The 15,489-nt window shown below is 37.6% G+C and overlaps 1 protein-coding gene across 1 annotated transcript in view; it reads left to right on the top strand.

Annotated features, from left to right (window-relative positions):
- The window catches only part of LOC110018773 (vacuolar protein sorting-associated protein 51 homolog), a 129,371-nt gene that overhangs the window by 24,892 nt on the left and 88,990 nt on the right, over window positions 1-15,489 (top strand). The window contains exons 3-4 of the mRNA XM_020716204.1: window positions 7,851-7,905; window positions 7,985-8,092. Coding sequence (XP_020571863.1) covers window positions 7,851-7,905; window positions 7,985-8,092 — 163 coding nt within the window. The remainder of the gene's footprint in view (window positions 1-7,850; window positions 7,906-7,984; window positions 8,093-15,489) is intronic.

Consider the following 15,489-nt stretch of genomic DNA (forward strand, 5'->3'; position numbering starts at 1 on the left):
GCGTTGGCGTAGTCCGTTTCGTCATCCGGGGTCGCTCGGACGACGTCGTCGACAATCGGGTCAAAATGCGTCGAAATTCAAATTTCACATAATTTCGACCCGCGATCGATCGTCCCAAGTGGTTTAATCGAGCATTCGACAAGTAGCAATGCAGGCAATGCGAATTGCGGCGATCGGACGCGCGCGGGCGTGCGAATTGTGCAGAAGGCCACCCTAAGGCTCAGAAGGTCCTATAGGGATCCCTTTTGGGTTTCCTCATGTTGGTTTCACCCTTCTAAATGCTAGAAGTCGATACCACACACTTGGAACCACAAAAGAGGACGGAAATAGGTCGAATGAAAACGAGGCGGGCACCACTTCTAAGGTTCTAAGATAGTCAAGGGAGGTCCCTAAGGCTAGATCCTAAACCCTAAGAGGAAGACTAGACCTCACTAAAAATGAGGTCAACAAACACGAACAAATATTTCAGGGGCTATTTCGAGCTTGAGTCAAACACGAACAAAACATAATTTAAACGAGCTGAAAACAAACAAGCTATGGACTCGCTTGATCTCGGCTTGTTTACATCCCTAACTGCAATAAAGAGTTGCTTCTTTTGAGAGGAGATTACCCGGAGAGGTTACTCATAGCCATAATTGTTACTCACCAGATTGAGAGAACGAAGTGAATTTCTTTCACTAGTAAGTTTCCAGTAATGGAGAATCAATATCCCGACTATTTGATATGAAATATCAGAGAAGAAGCTAGGTGATGCAAGAGCTTATCGGGACGCGGTACTGTAGCAACTATAGTACCACGATATCTTTTTTTTGATTCCGTGCCTTGTCTTGCCCTTCCTTTCTCCTAGCACTTTCCTTGTCCATCTTCTTTCTTTTCCATTACTTTTCTATTTCTATTCACTACCTATTCTATCTACTATTCATCATTATATATAAGTGCTATTTGCTTTGGTTAGAAGGAGTTTTCTTTCCTTCCAAATTTTCAGATTTCTATCCAAGCCAGCCATGAGAGCTATTTTCCCCTTTAGGATTGCATCCGAGGTGAGGAGCTGCTCCAGCTATAACTAACCTGAGGTGGTGACATTTTCCAAAGGTTTGAGGAGGTGCTCCGGCTTTAACTCGATCCCATGGTGATGTTTATTGTTTCTCAATTCCTGCCGCTGCTCTCCCAGCCATTGCATAAGCCTTTCGCTCTTCCTGCTACCTTCCAGCAATGTAACCGCCTCCCAACCATTGCACAGGCCTTCCAACTTCTTTTTCTGCTTCTTTCATTGCTTCCAGCAGCCTCATAGGTCTTTGGGCCTTTTCCTACTGCTGCCTAGCCCCTTGGACGGCGATTTGTGCTGTGGACCAACCTAGACACTGACTCCTGCCGTTAGCCAGCCCCCACACGACTCTTGCTGCTGTCCAGTTCACTGCGACATCCCCTATTCCCTTCTATGCCACCACCACTTGCTACTAGTCTCCTCCCAACAAGCCGCCCTCACTCCTCCATCTTTCGACGCCACAACCCTGGGTTTTCAACAACCTTCCAGCACGACTGCCGCTTTTGTCCCTCTTTTTTTGGCTTGCCGCTCTCCTCGAGATAGTCACTTTTATGTTTTATGCTGTTTCTTTTCTTGTTTTGCATCGTCGTCATCGTTATGTGCTGTTTAAATGTTTGTGTTATTTTATGCTGAGGATTTGTTGTTGTAGTTCTGAATTCAACAATAAAATTTGTCGTTTGATCATGTCTTGGGTTAACTCCAGTATTATTCTCACATCTTCAAGGTAGAGTTCAATCTCAGGATCAGACAGCTAGAGTAAACCTAGGAGAACACCCAAGATGACCCCGCAGAGGAAAAAAACTGGTTCAAAGTGAAGAACAGGTGAAATAAATCTGCATCCTTAAATCAGTCACAACCAGGAAGTGTTGCGAGTGCCACAGATTTATTAATGTTGAATCTGACTGCACAAACAGGGGGATCTGTTTCATTGAGCTTCACGTTCTTGAAAATATTGGGTAATGAAACAGTAGATGCTGAGGACGATGATGACACGATGGAGGAGGACCAACTTCCAGTTGAGAAAAAGATGCACATAGTTTCAGCTGATCCCATGGGAGAGACTCCAATCGACGTCACGATGAGTGCCCAAGGAAGTCATGAGTTTAAGGAATTGACATCCGAGCCATCACAACCTCTTATAAGAGAAGTCCAGACCATTTAGATACATAGGCTCATTCCTAAGTTCCCCTATCGAGAGCGGTCCAACACGTTAGAAATTGGGCCATTTTGTGCCATGGTTGGAATGTTACATGGAATTATTCAGATGTTCCATTTAGTTTGACATGAAATCATCCTCAAATATCCATACAAGATTGATGAAATCCTGAAAGTTGTCTTAAGAGCTTGATGGGGAAGGAAATTCTTCAATAAGATCCAGGTCTTATCAGTGGAGAAGAGCACTCTATTGAGTGGTTGCTAGTGAAAGTGGTGCTGGCTGCCACAGATTTCACCCCAGAGTTGTTTTCTCCTAATACAATGGTTTATCATCTACATTCCGCTGAGTACGAGAAGTGGATGATCAAGATCTCAGGCTTAAGGGCTCAAGAGTTACATTACGAGAACCTACATCTATATGCAGATCTAGTTCATAATGTGCCAAGAGAGGATGCATATTTATTTTATCTAGACGTTTTGTGAAATGATAACACCCACATGATCGACCTACCAGGAGATTACATTATCTCTGTTACTTTCAATGTGACACGTGACTCCATGATACTAGGAACCAGAAGCTTCAATGAATGAAGTCGAAGCTCTTACAATCCCTAGAGATTGACACGGGAGCTTAACGCAAAAAAAAAAAAAAAAAAAAAAAAAAAAAAAAAAAAAAAAAAAAAAAAAATATCGTGGTACTAAAACTGCTGCAGTACCGCGAAAAATGATATCGTGGGAGGCATCTAAATAACCTCATTTTTTCCTTTTTATGCTTTCTTTCATATTATCCTTTATTCTAGTCCTTTTCTATATATTTGCTATATAAGGGTTTGAGAACTTAGTTTTTAGTGTGTTCTGCTTAGGACAACTGCTGCCTTCCATTTATCTCCTTTTGAGGGTTGCATCTAGCGGATTGGGTGGTGAGGTGGTGATTATTATCCCATATCCCCTTCTGTCTCCTCCCACGTCGCTTCTGACCGCTCTGTTTCTAGTGCAGCATCCCAGACAACTTTCTGTAGTTGCCTTATCTGCAGTTCTCCCCTTCCCCTTGCTGTCCTCGTCTCCTACCTTCTTTTTCTCAGCTTGCAAACTCTTCCGCTTTTTGTCCGCTGCCAGAATCTGCAACCATACCCAGCCGCCCTTGCTGCCCTCATCCTGGACAGCCGTGCCACTTCGATATCGGCTGTGTGCTTGCTGTCCAAAATCCGGGAATTTGTCATTTTTGCTATTTTCTGTTTGCCGACCGCCTTGTCAACCATCCAACCACCTTCCAACCCTCACTGACCCATCTCCACCACGCTTGATCCTACCTTAGCCACGTGTCGTGTATTGGGTGTGTTGTTATTTCCTATTTTTGTCTATTTGGCTATAATTTTCCTTTCAATCTGTGAGTTGTAACCATCTAATTGGCTTTCTAGTAATAATATTTAATTTTTCTATTATGGTTTCAGTTAACTCCGGTATCACTAGGATTTTGTAGTGAAGATTTTGACCTAGTGGATTTTGATGGGTGGATTCAGAAGATTTGAATGAGTGGCTACATACAATAGAACTAGTCCTTAAGAACAGGGATGTTCCATCTAACATAAGGGTAAAACCAGTCACCATTAAGTTAAAAAAGTGTGTGTTTCTATGGTAGAAAACTTTGAAGCTCCTATGTCAACATGAGAAAAAATGAGTTTACTATTGGGTTCAAGATGAAAAGGGAGATACAATACAATTACCCACCAATACATTATAAACTTGACATGCTCTTAAGATTTTACCACTTTTAGCAGCTGAATCTGTCAATGGAGAAATATATCGTTAAGTTTGAGCAACTTATGTTGAAGTGTGAGCTAGTGAAGCCCGAGGAGAACACCATAGCTCGATATCTGTTGGGATTGAGATTGTCCATTGGCAACGTGGCATGATTACAACCTTAATGAACATTACGGGATATCTAGCCTCTAGCCTTAAAGGTGGAGAGACAATATAACAGTATTAGATCTACACCACTTTTTAAACATAATTCAACTATCGGATCATGTAGTAAGAGTACACCTATTGGAGCATCCAAATAGTTTTTCAAGTGTCACAGTTTTGGGCACATTGTATCAGATTGTCCAAATAAGAGAAGGGTTTCATATATTGAGAAAAAAGCAGTGAAAATATATACTGACATAGTGAAGATGATGATGCAAAGAAGGTGTACCAACTTTCATCCAATGAGGGAGAGATTCTAGTAATCCGACAGATCCTTTAGAGTAAGCCCTTGAGAGGAGCACCAACGTAACTAACATTAGCGGTCCAAGTCAACATTGAGTTCGAGGAGCCGATACCAAACATAGGACAGTCCCTGATAAGAGGATTTTAGGATTTTCGGATTTATATCTATCTCCTAGGTTGCCTCGACTGAGGAAGGTCCAACATGTCATCACCTAAAATGGAGATGAAAGCTTTTGAGCTATTTTGACGAGGCTCTATTGGATAAGCTAAATACCAAATTCAAGTTTAGTTCAGTAGCACATTTTCAGACATATGGTTTGATAGGAATGGTGAATTGCTAATGGGGAAAATGTGCAAGTATTTTGTGAGAAAGAATATTTGATTATGGGTCCAAGGTCTCTTCAAAGAGGAATAAGAAGCCTCTATTAACCGTGAAGAATGATGTTGGAACTTCTTTCGTGATCCTATGACTTGCATGATTCCGCAATTCCGGAATCGATCACGTGATCGTGGGAGAGCGAACTGAGGATGATAATCACAAGATTATCGTGATTCCATGATAGACCAGAACTGTAAATGAGATCATAGGAGGGCTAAACAATGAAAACCTCGTTAGGTTGGCAAATTTAGCAGGGATTGTTTTCTTTGCTAGATTATTTCCTTTTTTTTTAATCTAATGAGAGCTTCTTTCTATTGGGAGGCTATTTATATGTTTGTTTTTTTTGAGGGATTTTTTGCTGTTTTAGTGTGTTTTAGAGTTTGCATCTCCGATTTATGCTCTTGGAGTTCAATATACTCTTCTTTTAGCAAATTGTGTGTGTATGTTGCTCAATGGTGGAATCTCCTTGCCTCCTGTACATTGTCTTTTTAGATTTTTCTTTGCGGTTTTCAGTCGGGCAGCTGCCGAACGATGCCTATCCCCTCCAAACACGGCTGACCTCTCATATTCCCATTCACTTGCTATTCTTCAGTCACCCCCCCGCTAGATTCAGTTCTTAAGCACCTAGAAGCCCTAGAATGGTGTCAATTAATTTTCATTTAGATCGATATGCTAACCTTATCTTTTAAGCTTGGCTATGAGGAGTTTATAAATAGCGTGGTCATACTATGTAATTTAAACTTTTACTTTGGATATAATTCATTTTTTGATTATTCAATCTTATGAATGCAAGTTGGAGGTGTGATTCTTTTGAGTTCGACGACTACATAATATCAATGGATTTTTTCTTCTATATACTGGTGTAAGGCCTGATTTTTCTTTATTTTGATGATTTCAAATTTTTTTATTTAATTTTCATAAGTTAGTATTTGCTAGTTTATTACTCATGATATGTTCAAAAGTTGATATGTCAAATATTTGATGGTAGTTTATTATTGCTGCTCGTTAATTTTACTTGTTTCCAAATTTTTGATGAAATTCTTGATTTTTGCAAATAATTTGATCATACATTGGACTTGAGAGTACTTTTGCTTGTTTACTTTTGGAGTAATTGATTTGTTGGCTTGCTTGGTAACATGAATCTTCATTTTTTTCTTTGCATGAAATTATATTACAAATTGTATTTGTTTTATTGGAAACTGTAGCCCCGATTCATCTTGCTTACTTTGCTTCACTTTCTTTTTTATTTTCTTTTTTTTTTTCTTATGAAATCTTATCATGAAACTTTAGTTTCTTTTTTTATTTTCTTTTTCTTTAAGAATGCATTTTCTTAAAGAAAATCACCGTCTTGTTTCCGATTTGCATGGCATATGGTGTTTTTTTGACTAAAGACTTGTAAGCAACTCAACTATGCAGAGGAGGGAAAGGAAATAATGGTTTGGTTGATTTAAGAATAAATAGTTAGATGGTTTGGATTTTAGCTAGATAAAGTTTCAAGCCCTGCTTTAATAATAGTGTAGTTTGTTGAGTTTTTAAGTTATACGGTCCTTATGTTCTATATTTATTAGTAGGGGAGAGACAAATTTTAGGATCTTTATTTATAGATCTGAACTATAAACTTGAATAGAAAGTCTATTGTTGCTTGAATACATGATATTTTAATAATTCTATATTTGTGTTATGTATTTGAATGCTTTCTAATTTGCCTGTTTTATGGGGGAAAACTGTTGGGATATTTTCAATACGCCTTTTGTGGAAGATATTGGTGTCAGTGGTAATTTTTGGAATGAGTTTATTTTTTGTTTGGAACAAGTCTTTCCTTTCACTCTCCTTCAAATTATATTGCTAAGGATGCAACATAGTTTGGGTTAGTGAGCTACTGCATTGATTATTTAACACTTTTTGATATTGGTCCTACTATCTAAAGTACTTATTAGCACTTGGTTGTCATGTTATGATAGCAAACATAAAGCTGGAATAGTGTCTATAATTCTCTTGTAGCCTATTGTGGACATGATTTGTTTTTGTTGCTTTCGTGATTATTGGCGAGTTTCTTCGCTTATTAGTATAAATTAATTGTCTGTGTGGTTTCTCGGTGTAGTGCGGACAAAACATGCTTGAAATCTATATGGATTTGTAAGCTATTATGCTCATCATACCTTCACGTGTCAACATTTTCCATATATTTGGATCATAAAAAGTACGTAGTTCCTATCAACTTGAAGGAACGTATGTTGGTTTTTCAATTATTGATAAAAATGGTATTTGCTCTGTGATCGTTCTGCGTACTAATAGATTATATATATGATTTCATCCTCATAAGTACATTAAATAGCACATCTTTAGGTCTTATTGCAAAAAAGTCGGGTCAAGAGGTTCATCATTATTTTAATCATTAGCTTTATCACAGTTGCAAAGAAAGATAGATCTTGATTAGAAATTATTTTGACTCGGATCTGATCACAAATAAGTTAGAATAACTTATAGCTTATGTAAAACAAGAAATAAGTGTGCGGAATTCATAAATTCAATACAATGTGGAAGAAGCTTATTCAGTCTGTTGTAAGATTTATGTGAAAGAGATAACTTATCAAACTAGCTTAAACTTTATGTTCATGGAGCCTCTGCTGATAGTGTTGATCACCAAATTAATCTCATTCTTCATTGATGTTGCTTGAACTTGGGTATCTATTAGGCAACCTCTTACAACCTTCTGTTCTCAAGTAACTTCATGCACAGGTTTGAGGTTTTACCTATATTCCACCATGATTGATCCAGCCCTTATCTATTATTTCAAACTATAAATGATGTTTTTGTGTTCTGATTGATGTTGTTTGGATCTATTTTTACTAACCAGAAGATGTATTTAACTTTTTTAAGATAATCAATTTAATTTGTATTTTATCTTTTTGCATTCAGAATAATTAATTAGTTGGTGTTGTTACAGCAGGTAATCAGGCATTTTACTGCGCATTCAACTATTTATATTGAATTCAAGTATAACGATGAACTGTCATTTTCTTTCGTATTTTTAGAAGAAATAATGCTGTGCTCTCTTTGCAGGATGAAAAGTAATATTGTTGGAATGGAGGCAAACATGGAACATCTTCTCAATAAGGTTTTATGATGTGTTTTTGAGTGTGTAAATTTTATTTTTCTTGCCGACTATTAACTTGTTTTATGCTGTATTCTGACAGATTATGTCTGTCCAATCTAAGAGTGATGTTGTGAACACGTCTTTATTTGAAAAAAGGGAGCACATAGAGAAACTACATCGAACTCGCAATCTTCTTCAAAAAGTTCAAGTATAAATTTTTTCCTTGATTTGGTTTTTTTACTTTGTTTTTCGTTTTCAATCACAATTTCATTTGTGTTTTTGTATGTTTATTTTTAACTACTTTTATATGTTGTTTAAAGGGGATGAAAACTACAATGTAATGGGTACAGGCTGTACCTTCTGCCTTACACCCCATAGCAATTAGCAATTGTGCTCTTCCCATGCTCTCTCTGCACTTGTATTAATTGCATGCGCTCACTGCTAGATCGCACTCAAAACTGCAAAGTAATGGGTTAGGCTGTACCTTCTGCCTCACATCCCTGCTCCCTCTGCATTTGTCTTAATTGCACGTGCTTATTGCTAGATCTGCACTCTCACGTTTTAACTCTGCGGTGCTTTTGATCCTCCACTGTACCCCTTGCACTTGATCACACTCTGAGCTCGCACACTTGCTCGCGATCACTATGCTTGGTATGAAGGGTTTTAATCCCCTTTGCGGGCTTTCTTCGCCATGTAATCCCTAATCTTGTCATGAAGGGTGCAATGTCAATAAGTAAATTAAGCCTTGCCCTCCAACATTCTTGGAATGCCTTTCGACAAGATCATAATATGTCTTGCCTATCGACCTTTCAAACTTTAGGAGTTGTAAGCCGCACCACTTGGCCTATTTCTTTGAAAGATGTCAAAGCCACAACCGCTATCCTAATTTGCAAGGATACCAACTTTTACATCCTAGGCATTCAACCTCAAGATGGGTCATCATTTTGTTTGCTTTGCATGCATTGTAATGTCTTACGTTAAGACTTCCATGCATTGTAGGACTCTATTCTCACACTGGTCGTTGTAGTGAATTCTACATTCCACCAGAGTTGACTACGGTATAATCTGTACTAACAACATCCGCTCAAAGCATATGCTGAATTCCAACTTTGAGCTTAAGCTTGAGCTGGGACTCCCATCCTAAGACAACTCATGGTTGTAATATGCTATTATTTATTATGCATTTTGGTCACTTCAGATGCATGGTAAGCATCTTTGAGGACAAATGATGAGTCAAGTCCAATGTTAACTAAGAAGGGTGCTCACAACAAGACACTGACATTTTCTGCTCTATATCTGTTGCTTATTGTACTTACATAGTGTAATTAGGCATTCCGTTGCCTCTGAGCTGCACCTACAATGCCTAGTGGTTTGAACTAATTTCAATATGAATTCATTGAGCCTACTTTTGTATCTTCATTGATCATGCCTCCATGCCACTTAATTGTTGTTAGCCTACTTCCGGTACCTTTTGGCCCTTTTGGGCCTCATCTCAAGAGGATGCATGCTTTTGGCTTATTGCCACTTTGGTCTATTTATAATACCTTGGAGGAGGTAACCCATGAAATTTATCAGGCCACATGGATGACATTTTTTTTAACTTTGTTATTGGTGGATTGGGTCCACCAATTCAATCATGTATAGCGAAATTATGTGACTTTTATTGAGTCGACCATTCACTTACATCTGTACCTTCCTCTTTCCATAACACAATTTTTTGTTTCTACTTACACTCCTATGTCCAATTACAAAACAAACGAAGATTGATTTTATTATAAGAGATCTTAAATTTTCACAGCACAATTTGTTGTCCCTACATGTGATTGTTATGTGCATTGTGTCATATGTAATCAACCATTAGACTTGCGCTTATGGGAAATTTCAAGATTTCTTATAATAAAATAAATCTTAGCTTGTTTTGTTTATTGGACATAGGAGTTTAAGTGTGTCAAACTGACTTGTGAGCTAGCTAAGGCTCAGCTTGATAAATGGTTAGTGAGATGAACTCGATGAGCTAATGAGCAAATGCTTAACCTAGCTTTGACTTGACTCATTAGTTTATCGGAATTAACCCAAACCACAACAGGGAAAGTAAATATTATTACTCAAAAAACAAATAGGGATATAAGCAATGACACTCGGAATTAGGAAATATTAAAGACACAACATGCCCTAGGGTTTAGGTTGAGGGAGGTGGTGCTGCGGATTATAGAGGAAAAGCTCTCATGGAAGTGGGGGAATGGTTGGAAGGCAGCAAGGTACGGCTGCGGTTAGCTGTCGGATGGCAGTAAGGCGAGAGACTGTATAGCATAGTGAGTTGACTGCAGCAGGGAAGTTGTTGCAGGGCGTTGGAAGGATCGGGTAGGCTTAAGGCAGCAAGAGGAGGAGTTGTGAGGCTGCGACAACATTGCTGGATGGCTGGACAATGATATGACAACAGAGGAAGGGCTTGCAGAGCTGTGGTGGTGATGCTGGATAGCGGGATGGGTAGAACAACAATAGGAAAAAGTGGAGGGCTGCGACGGTGAAGGTGGAAGTCAGGGTCAGTGAAAGTAGCGAATCAGGTCGCTGGGATAACAGGGGGTAATAAAGGGGAAGGGTAGCGGACTACAGAACAACAAAGGGGAGGGTTGTCCGGGGGTAGTGACAATGAGTGGATGGATGGAAAGGTTGCAGAGGAGTTAGGTAAGGATAAATATTCCCGTGGGATCTAGCTACAGCCAGAGCACTGCTCGAACCCTTGGGGACGGTCACCATCTCGGACGAGTTATAGTCGGAGCACCTTCTCGCCTTTTGATACAGCTCTAGAAGGGGAACACCACCTGGCGACAACTGTCTTGAACAAAAACATATGCCAAAAATTGAATTCTAAACCTTAATACAATACATAGACATGAAATGACTAAAAATAAATGAAAGATAATAGGAAAGAAAACATAAGGAAAGTAAGACTATTTCGGTTGCCTGTCACTCGTCTCTTGTGATTTTGAATCCCGCGGTACCGTAGCAGCTACAGTGCTGTGAGAAAACATCGTAGGAAAGCTCCAACGTCAATTAGCTTGTGAGTTGGCAGTGGACTGCAGGACAACAAAGGGGAGGGCTATCTGGGGGTCGTGACAACAAGTGGATGGATGGAATGGTTGCAGAGGAGTTAGGTAATGATAAATATTCTAGTGGGATCTAGCTACAACCAGAACATCGCTCGAACCCTTGTGGACAGTCGCCATCTCGGACGAGTTATAGCCGGAGCACCTTCTTGCCTTCTGATACAACTTCAGAAGGGGAACACCACTTGGAGACAACTGTCCTGAACAAAAACATGCCAAAAATGGACTTCTAAACCTTAATACAATACATAGATATGAAATGACTAAAAATGAATGAAAGATAATAGGAAATAAAACGTAAAGAAAGGAAAATAAGACTATTTGGGTTGCTTGTCTCCCGTCTCTCGCGATTTTGAATCCCGTGGTACTGTAGCAACTACAATGCTGTGAGAAAACATTGTAGGAAAGCTCCCATGTCAATTAGCTTGTGAGTTAGCTCATTTTACATTTTATAATATAAAATGCGCTTAAACTGTTATAGAATTCAGCGTTTTAATTATAAAGTTTCTAAAAATATTTAAATTTTCTACCTTACTTTCTTTTCTAAGAATATTTTTGATAATGTCTGAACAATTTCTCTTTTTTCTTAACTTTTTATTATAGTAGTTATTTGAATTTGGGTCTTCTTTTCTCTTTTATAATGGATAAGCCAGCTCACGAGTTAACTCTACTTATAAATTAAGATTGAGCACAAGCCCATAGTGCATTAACCGGTCAAGTTTATATGGTCATGCTTAAGCTCAAATTAGGTGTAGCTTGAGCTTGAATATACTTGTTTACACCCTTAACCGGGCTTAAAAAATCTGTATGACCAACACCAATTCCATTTGAATTTTCATGTTACTCTTTGAAATTCCTAAAGAGCAGAGGAACACACATGTGTGTGACACATTTCAAAGCCAAAAATTTCAAATATTTTGATCCAAGGTTAAGCTATATTTGTGACAAAACTTCTTTCATTCTTTGGATGTGCCGGGAGTATTTTGTGGTAGGTCCATGATTCAATCAAATGTTTGATTTTTCATGTAGAATCAGTCAACGTAGGGTTACTTGAATTAGGTAGAGGGTATAATAAGAAATAATTGGAATGTATCTAATTAAATTTCTAAAATAAATATTAACTTATGTTTTTCTATTTTTTGTTGGTTCTCTTCTTTATGTTTTTCTAAATCTTTCTTTTTTTTCTCTTGAATATAGCTAGGAAAATTAATTCTCATGGATGGTTGCTCTTCAATATAGAGAGAAAGAAGCGAGATTTTAAGAGATAATATTACAAGGTAAAGAGAGAGTGAATTTTATGCAAGCTACTTTGAAAGGGGTAGAGACACTTTTGATAGAAAAATCGAGAGGTGAGAGAATTTATAATTAAGAATTTTATTATTTTGCTAATGCAAATTAAGTGCTAATGAAAATCAAGTTGACATTTTTGGTCTTCCTTATGGGTTTGTTGTTGAAAGTTCTGCTCTTATGCAAGTCAATACAAATAACCTTGATAGTTTTGTACCACTTTACGTTTTTTTTTGTGCCAAAGTGTGACAATTTTGCCCATCCAAGCTTTTTTGCATGAAAGTTCCACTCAAATTAGTCTATATTTTCTTTTAGACTTAGTCCATCGAAGCTGGATTCTGCATATCTTCATATCTTAGTTGGCTTGATCTAATTTGGGTTTTATTAGCCTTCTAGATGAATGAAATAAGTTGTTGAAACTCTAAAATGTGGAGGGTGGTTGATGAGGATGTCTCGATTCCCATAATGAGTGGATCGTGGAATTCCGCGATCTTGGGAGCATATCGAGATGATTTCCTGTCCCAAGCGGCATTGTAGTGAGAAAACTTATGTTATTTTGAGTTTTAAGTGTCATGAAATTCTTATTGTTTTAGACTTGGTTTGGAAGACCTTTTAGGCTTGTTTTGTGTAAGTTGGAGATTATAATAATTGATTTATGGCCTAATAAGTGTCGTATCATCTTTCTTTTGCAAATGATATGTTTGTATCTTGTTCAAGAATAGGTGACAAACCTCCTCGTCATCGGCGCCTTGTCGTTATGTGGTTCTCTCCATTGTTGCTAGTCTAGATTGCCTCTAAATGACCCCTCTTTCTCCCAAATTCCGTCAATCTCACAAATTCTCATTCCCTGCTATTTCACAACCACCTCCCCGCTAGATCCACTTCCTAAATTATTACGAATTTGCCCGAGAGCTTAGATTACCAAGACGAGAACTGTCGATTGGATGGAAAAAACTTATCTTATAGTTTCATTTCATAATTCAATCAAATTCCTAACATGAAAGAGATTCTATTTTTTAAAACTTAAAATTACATTAGTTTATTTATATTTAAACTTTTACGACTAACAAAAAATAAAAAATAAACTGTAATATCTATCAAGTTGTGCTTCTCAACGTCCGTGCACATGTTCTATAGGTTCTATTTATTTTTAGGTACTTTTTTCTGGAAAATATTAGCAGTTGAAAGTGTTATTTAAGTACTCAGCGAGTAAAATATTTCTAAATTACCATTATTCTCATTTTAATATATTTTGTAAAATTCTCAACAAGCAGTAAAAGATTGAGAAGAAAGGAAAACAATAAAGACTATAATTTCTGTATACTTTCATTTATTTTTGTTACATTTTTTGTTATTGGGAGTCACCGTCTAAAATTATACTTAAAAAAATATACATCCACATTTTCCAAACCCTACCAAAAAGGTAGTCATCCTTTTTTATTTTCATTTCAATTTCAATTTTCATTTTCATTTCGTGCACGGGTATATTGCTTCCCCAGACAGTACTATCATATGGGGTTGACTCCATATGCATGCATATATCCTATTTATTTCTTTTATTGCATTCAACATTAAAAAAACATGATCTTTTGCATTTTAAATGAAATGCTCGAAACGATAAGACAAATGTAATTGCTTTCTTAAATAAAGAAAATTATTGTAAATGAAAAACATATATACCCACCTGTTTAATGCAATAGGAAATTCTTTTTCTTGGATCAATCTAATCCTTTTTGTGCACCTATAAGAACAATTTAGACTTAATTAACTTCTATTCATTTCTAATTATTCTTTCATAATAATTTCTAACTTTACTATTATTATTATTTTTATTAAATATAATTCATTTATCATTATTTATTTAATTGACTATATCTGAAGTATTCAATTAAATATTTAACAACATTTCTTGCTTATGATAATGCTATTTCATTAATATACATATATATATATACATATATATGCTATTTCAATAATGGCGTCTTCTTCCTTCTCGCTCGGCTCTGTTAGGGTTTCGCTCGATGGCTTACCTTAGCAACAATTACGGTTTCGCTCGTCTTCGTGCTCGATTTCTTTCGTCTTCTTCTTCTCCGGCTCTGAGACGTTACGGCTTCGCGCGCTCTTTTTCGTTCGTCTTCCCCGCTTCCGGCTCTGAGACGCTTCTTCGCTCTGCGGCCCGTCTCTCCTCGCTCAACGACTCCTTTGCGGCTCGTCTCACGTCTTTCCTAGCTTTGCGGCTCCCTCTCGAGGGTACAACTCGCGATTTCTGCGGCTTCTCTGCGCCCGTCCCATCTCACTGCGTCCTCTCTTCTTTCTTTCGAAGCTTTTTCCCCTCATTGAGCCTGCTTTCTTTTCTGAAGGCCGCACCTACCTTTGAGGATGGTTTTAGACAGATAGTATGCAGTTGCCCTTGCGGGTGTCCGCACCTCATACACACCTAAATCGCCATCTTTCCCTTGTTGGTTTTCAAAACCAAACTTTAAACGCCAACAAAAATGGAAGAATTTTTTTAGTAGTTCACACCCTCTACATTTTCTGGTTTAATTTATAAGCAAATACATCACATTTTTCTGAAAATAAAACTAACTAACCACTTAACGGTTTTCCTAACCACTTAACCACAAAACAGTTTTCAAAACTTCCTAATCCACATGAAAAATGTGCAAAAATACATAAACAATTTCTAGAGACAACTAGATTAACACAATAATCTCCTCCTTAAGCTTGTTGTCCTTCACTGACGATTCGCACACCAATTTTTTCTCTCATCTCCAAGAACTTCAATCTTGCAAGTGACTTTGTCAGAATATCAGCACGTTGATCTTCTGTGCAAACATGTTGAATTTCAATCATTCTAGATTCAACACAATCTCTAATGTAGTGAAATTGGGTATCGATATGTTTGCTCCTCTCATGGTAAACTGAATTCTTGCTTAATGCAATTGCGGACTGATTATCAATCTTCAGAACTACTTTCTTAACATCAGTTTTTAACAAATCTGCCAATAGTCGTCCCAGGCACACTCCTTGACACGCTGCTGCACATGCAGCGATGTACTCTGCTTCACAGGAAGATAACGCAACCACTTTCTGTTTTTGTGAACACCAACTAATAGGACTTGACCCAAAGGAAAATATTAAACCTGAGGTACTTTTCCTATCATTAGTATCACCAACTAGATCACTATCTGAATAACCGATCAGTTCCAAA

Source organism: Phalaenopsis equestris, unplaced genomic scaffold (genome assembly GCF_001263595.1).
Source record: "Phalaenopsis equestris unplaced genomic scaffold, ASM126359v1 Scaffold000036, whole genome shotgun sequence".
Lineage (NCBI taxonomy): Eukaryota > Viridiplantae > Streptophyta > Magnoliopsida > Asparagales > Orchidaceae > Phalaenopsis > Phalaenopsis equestris.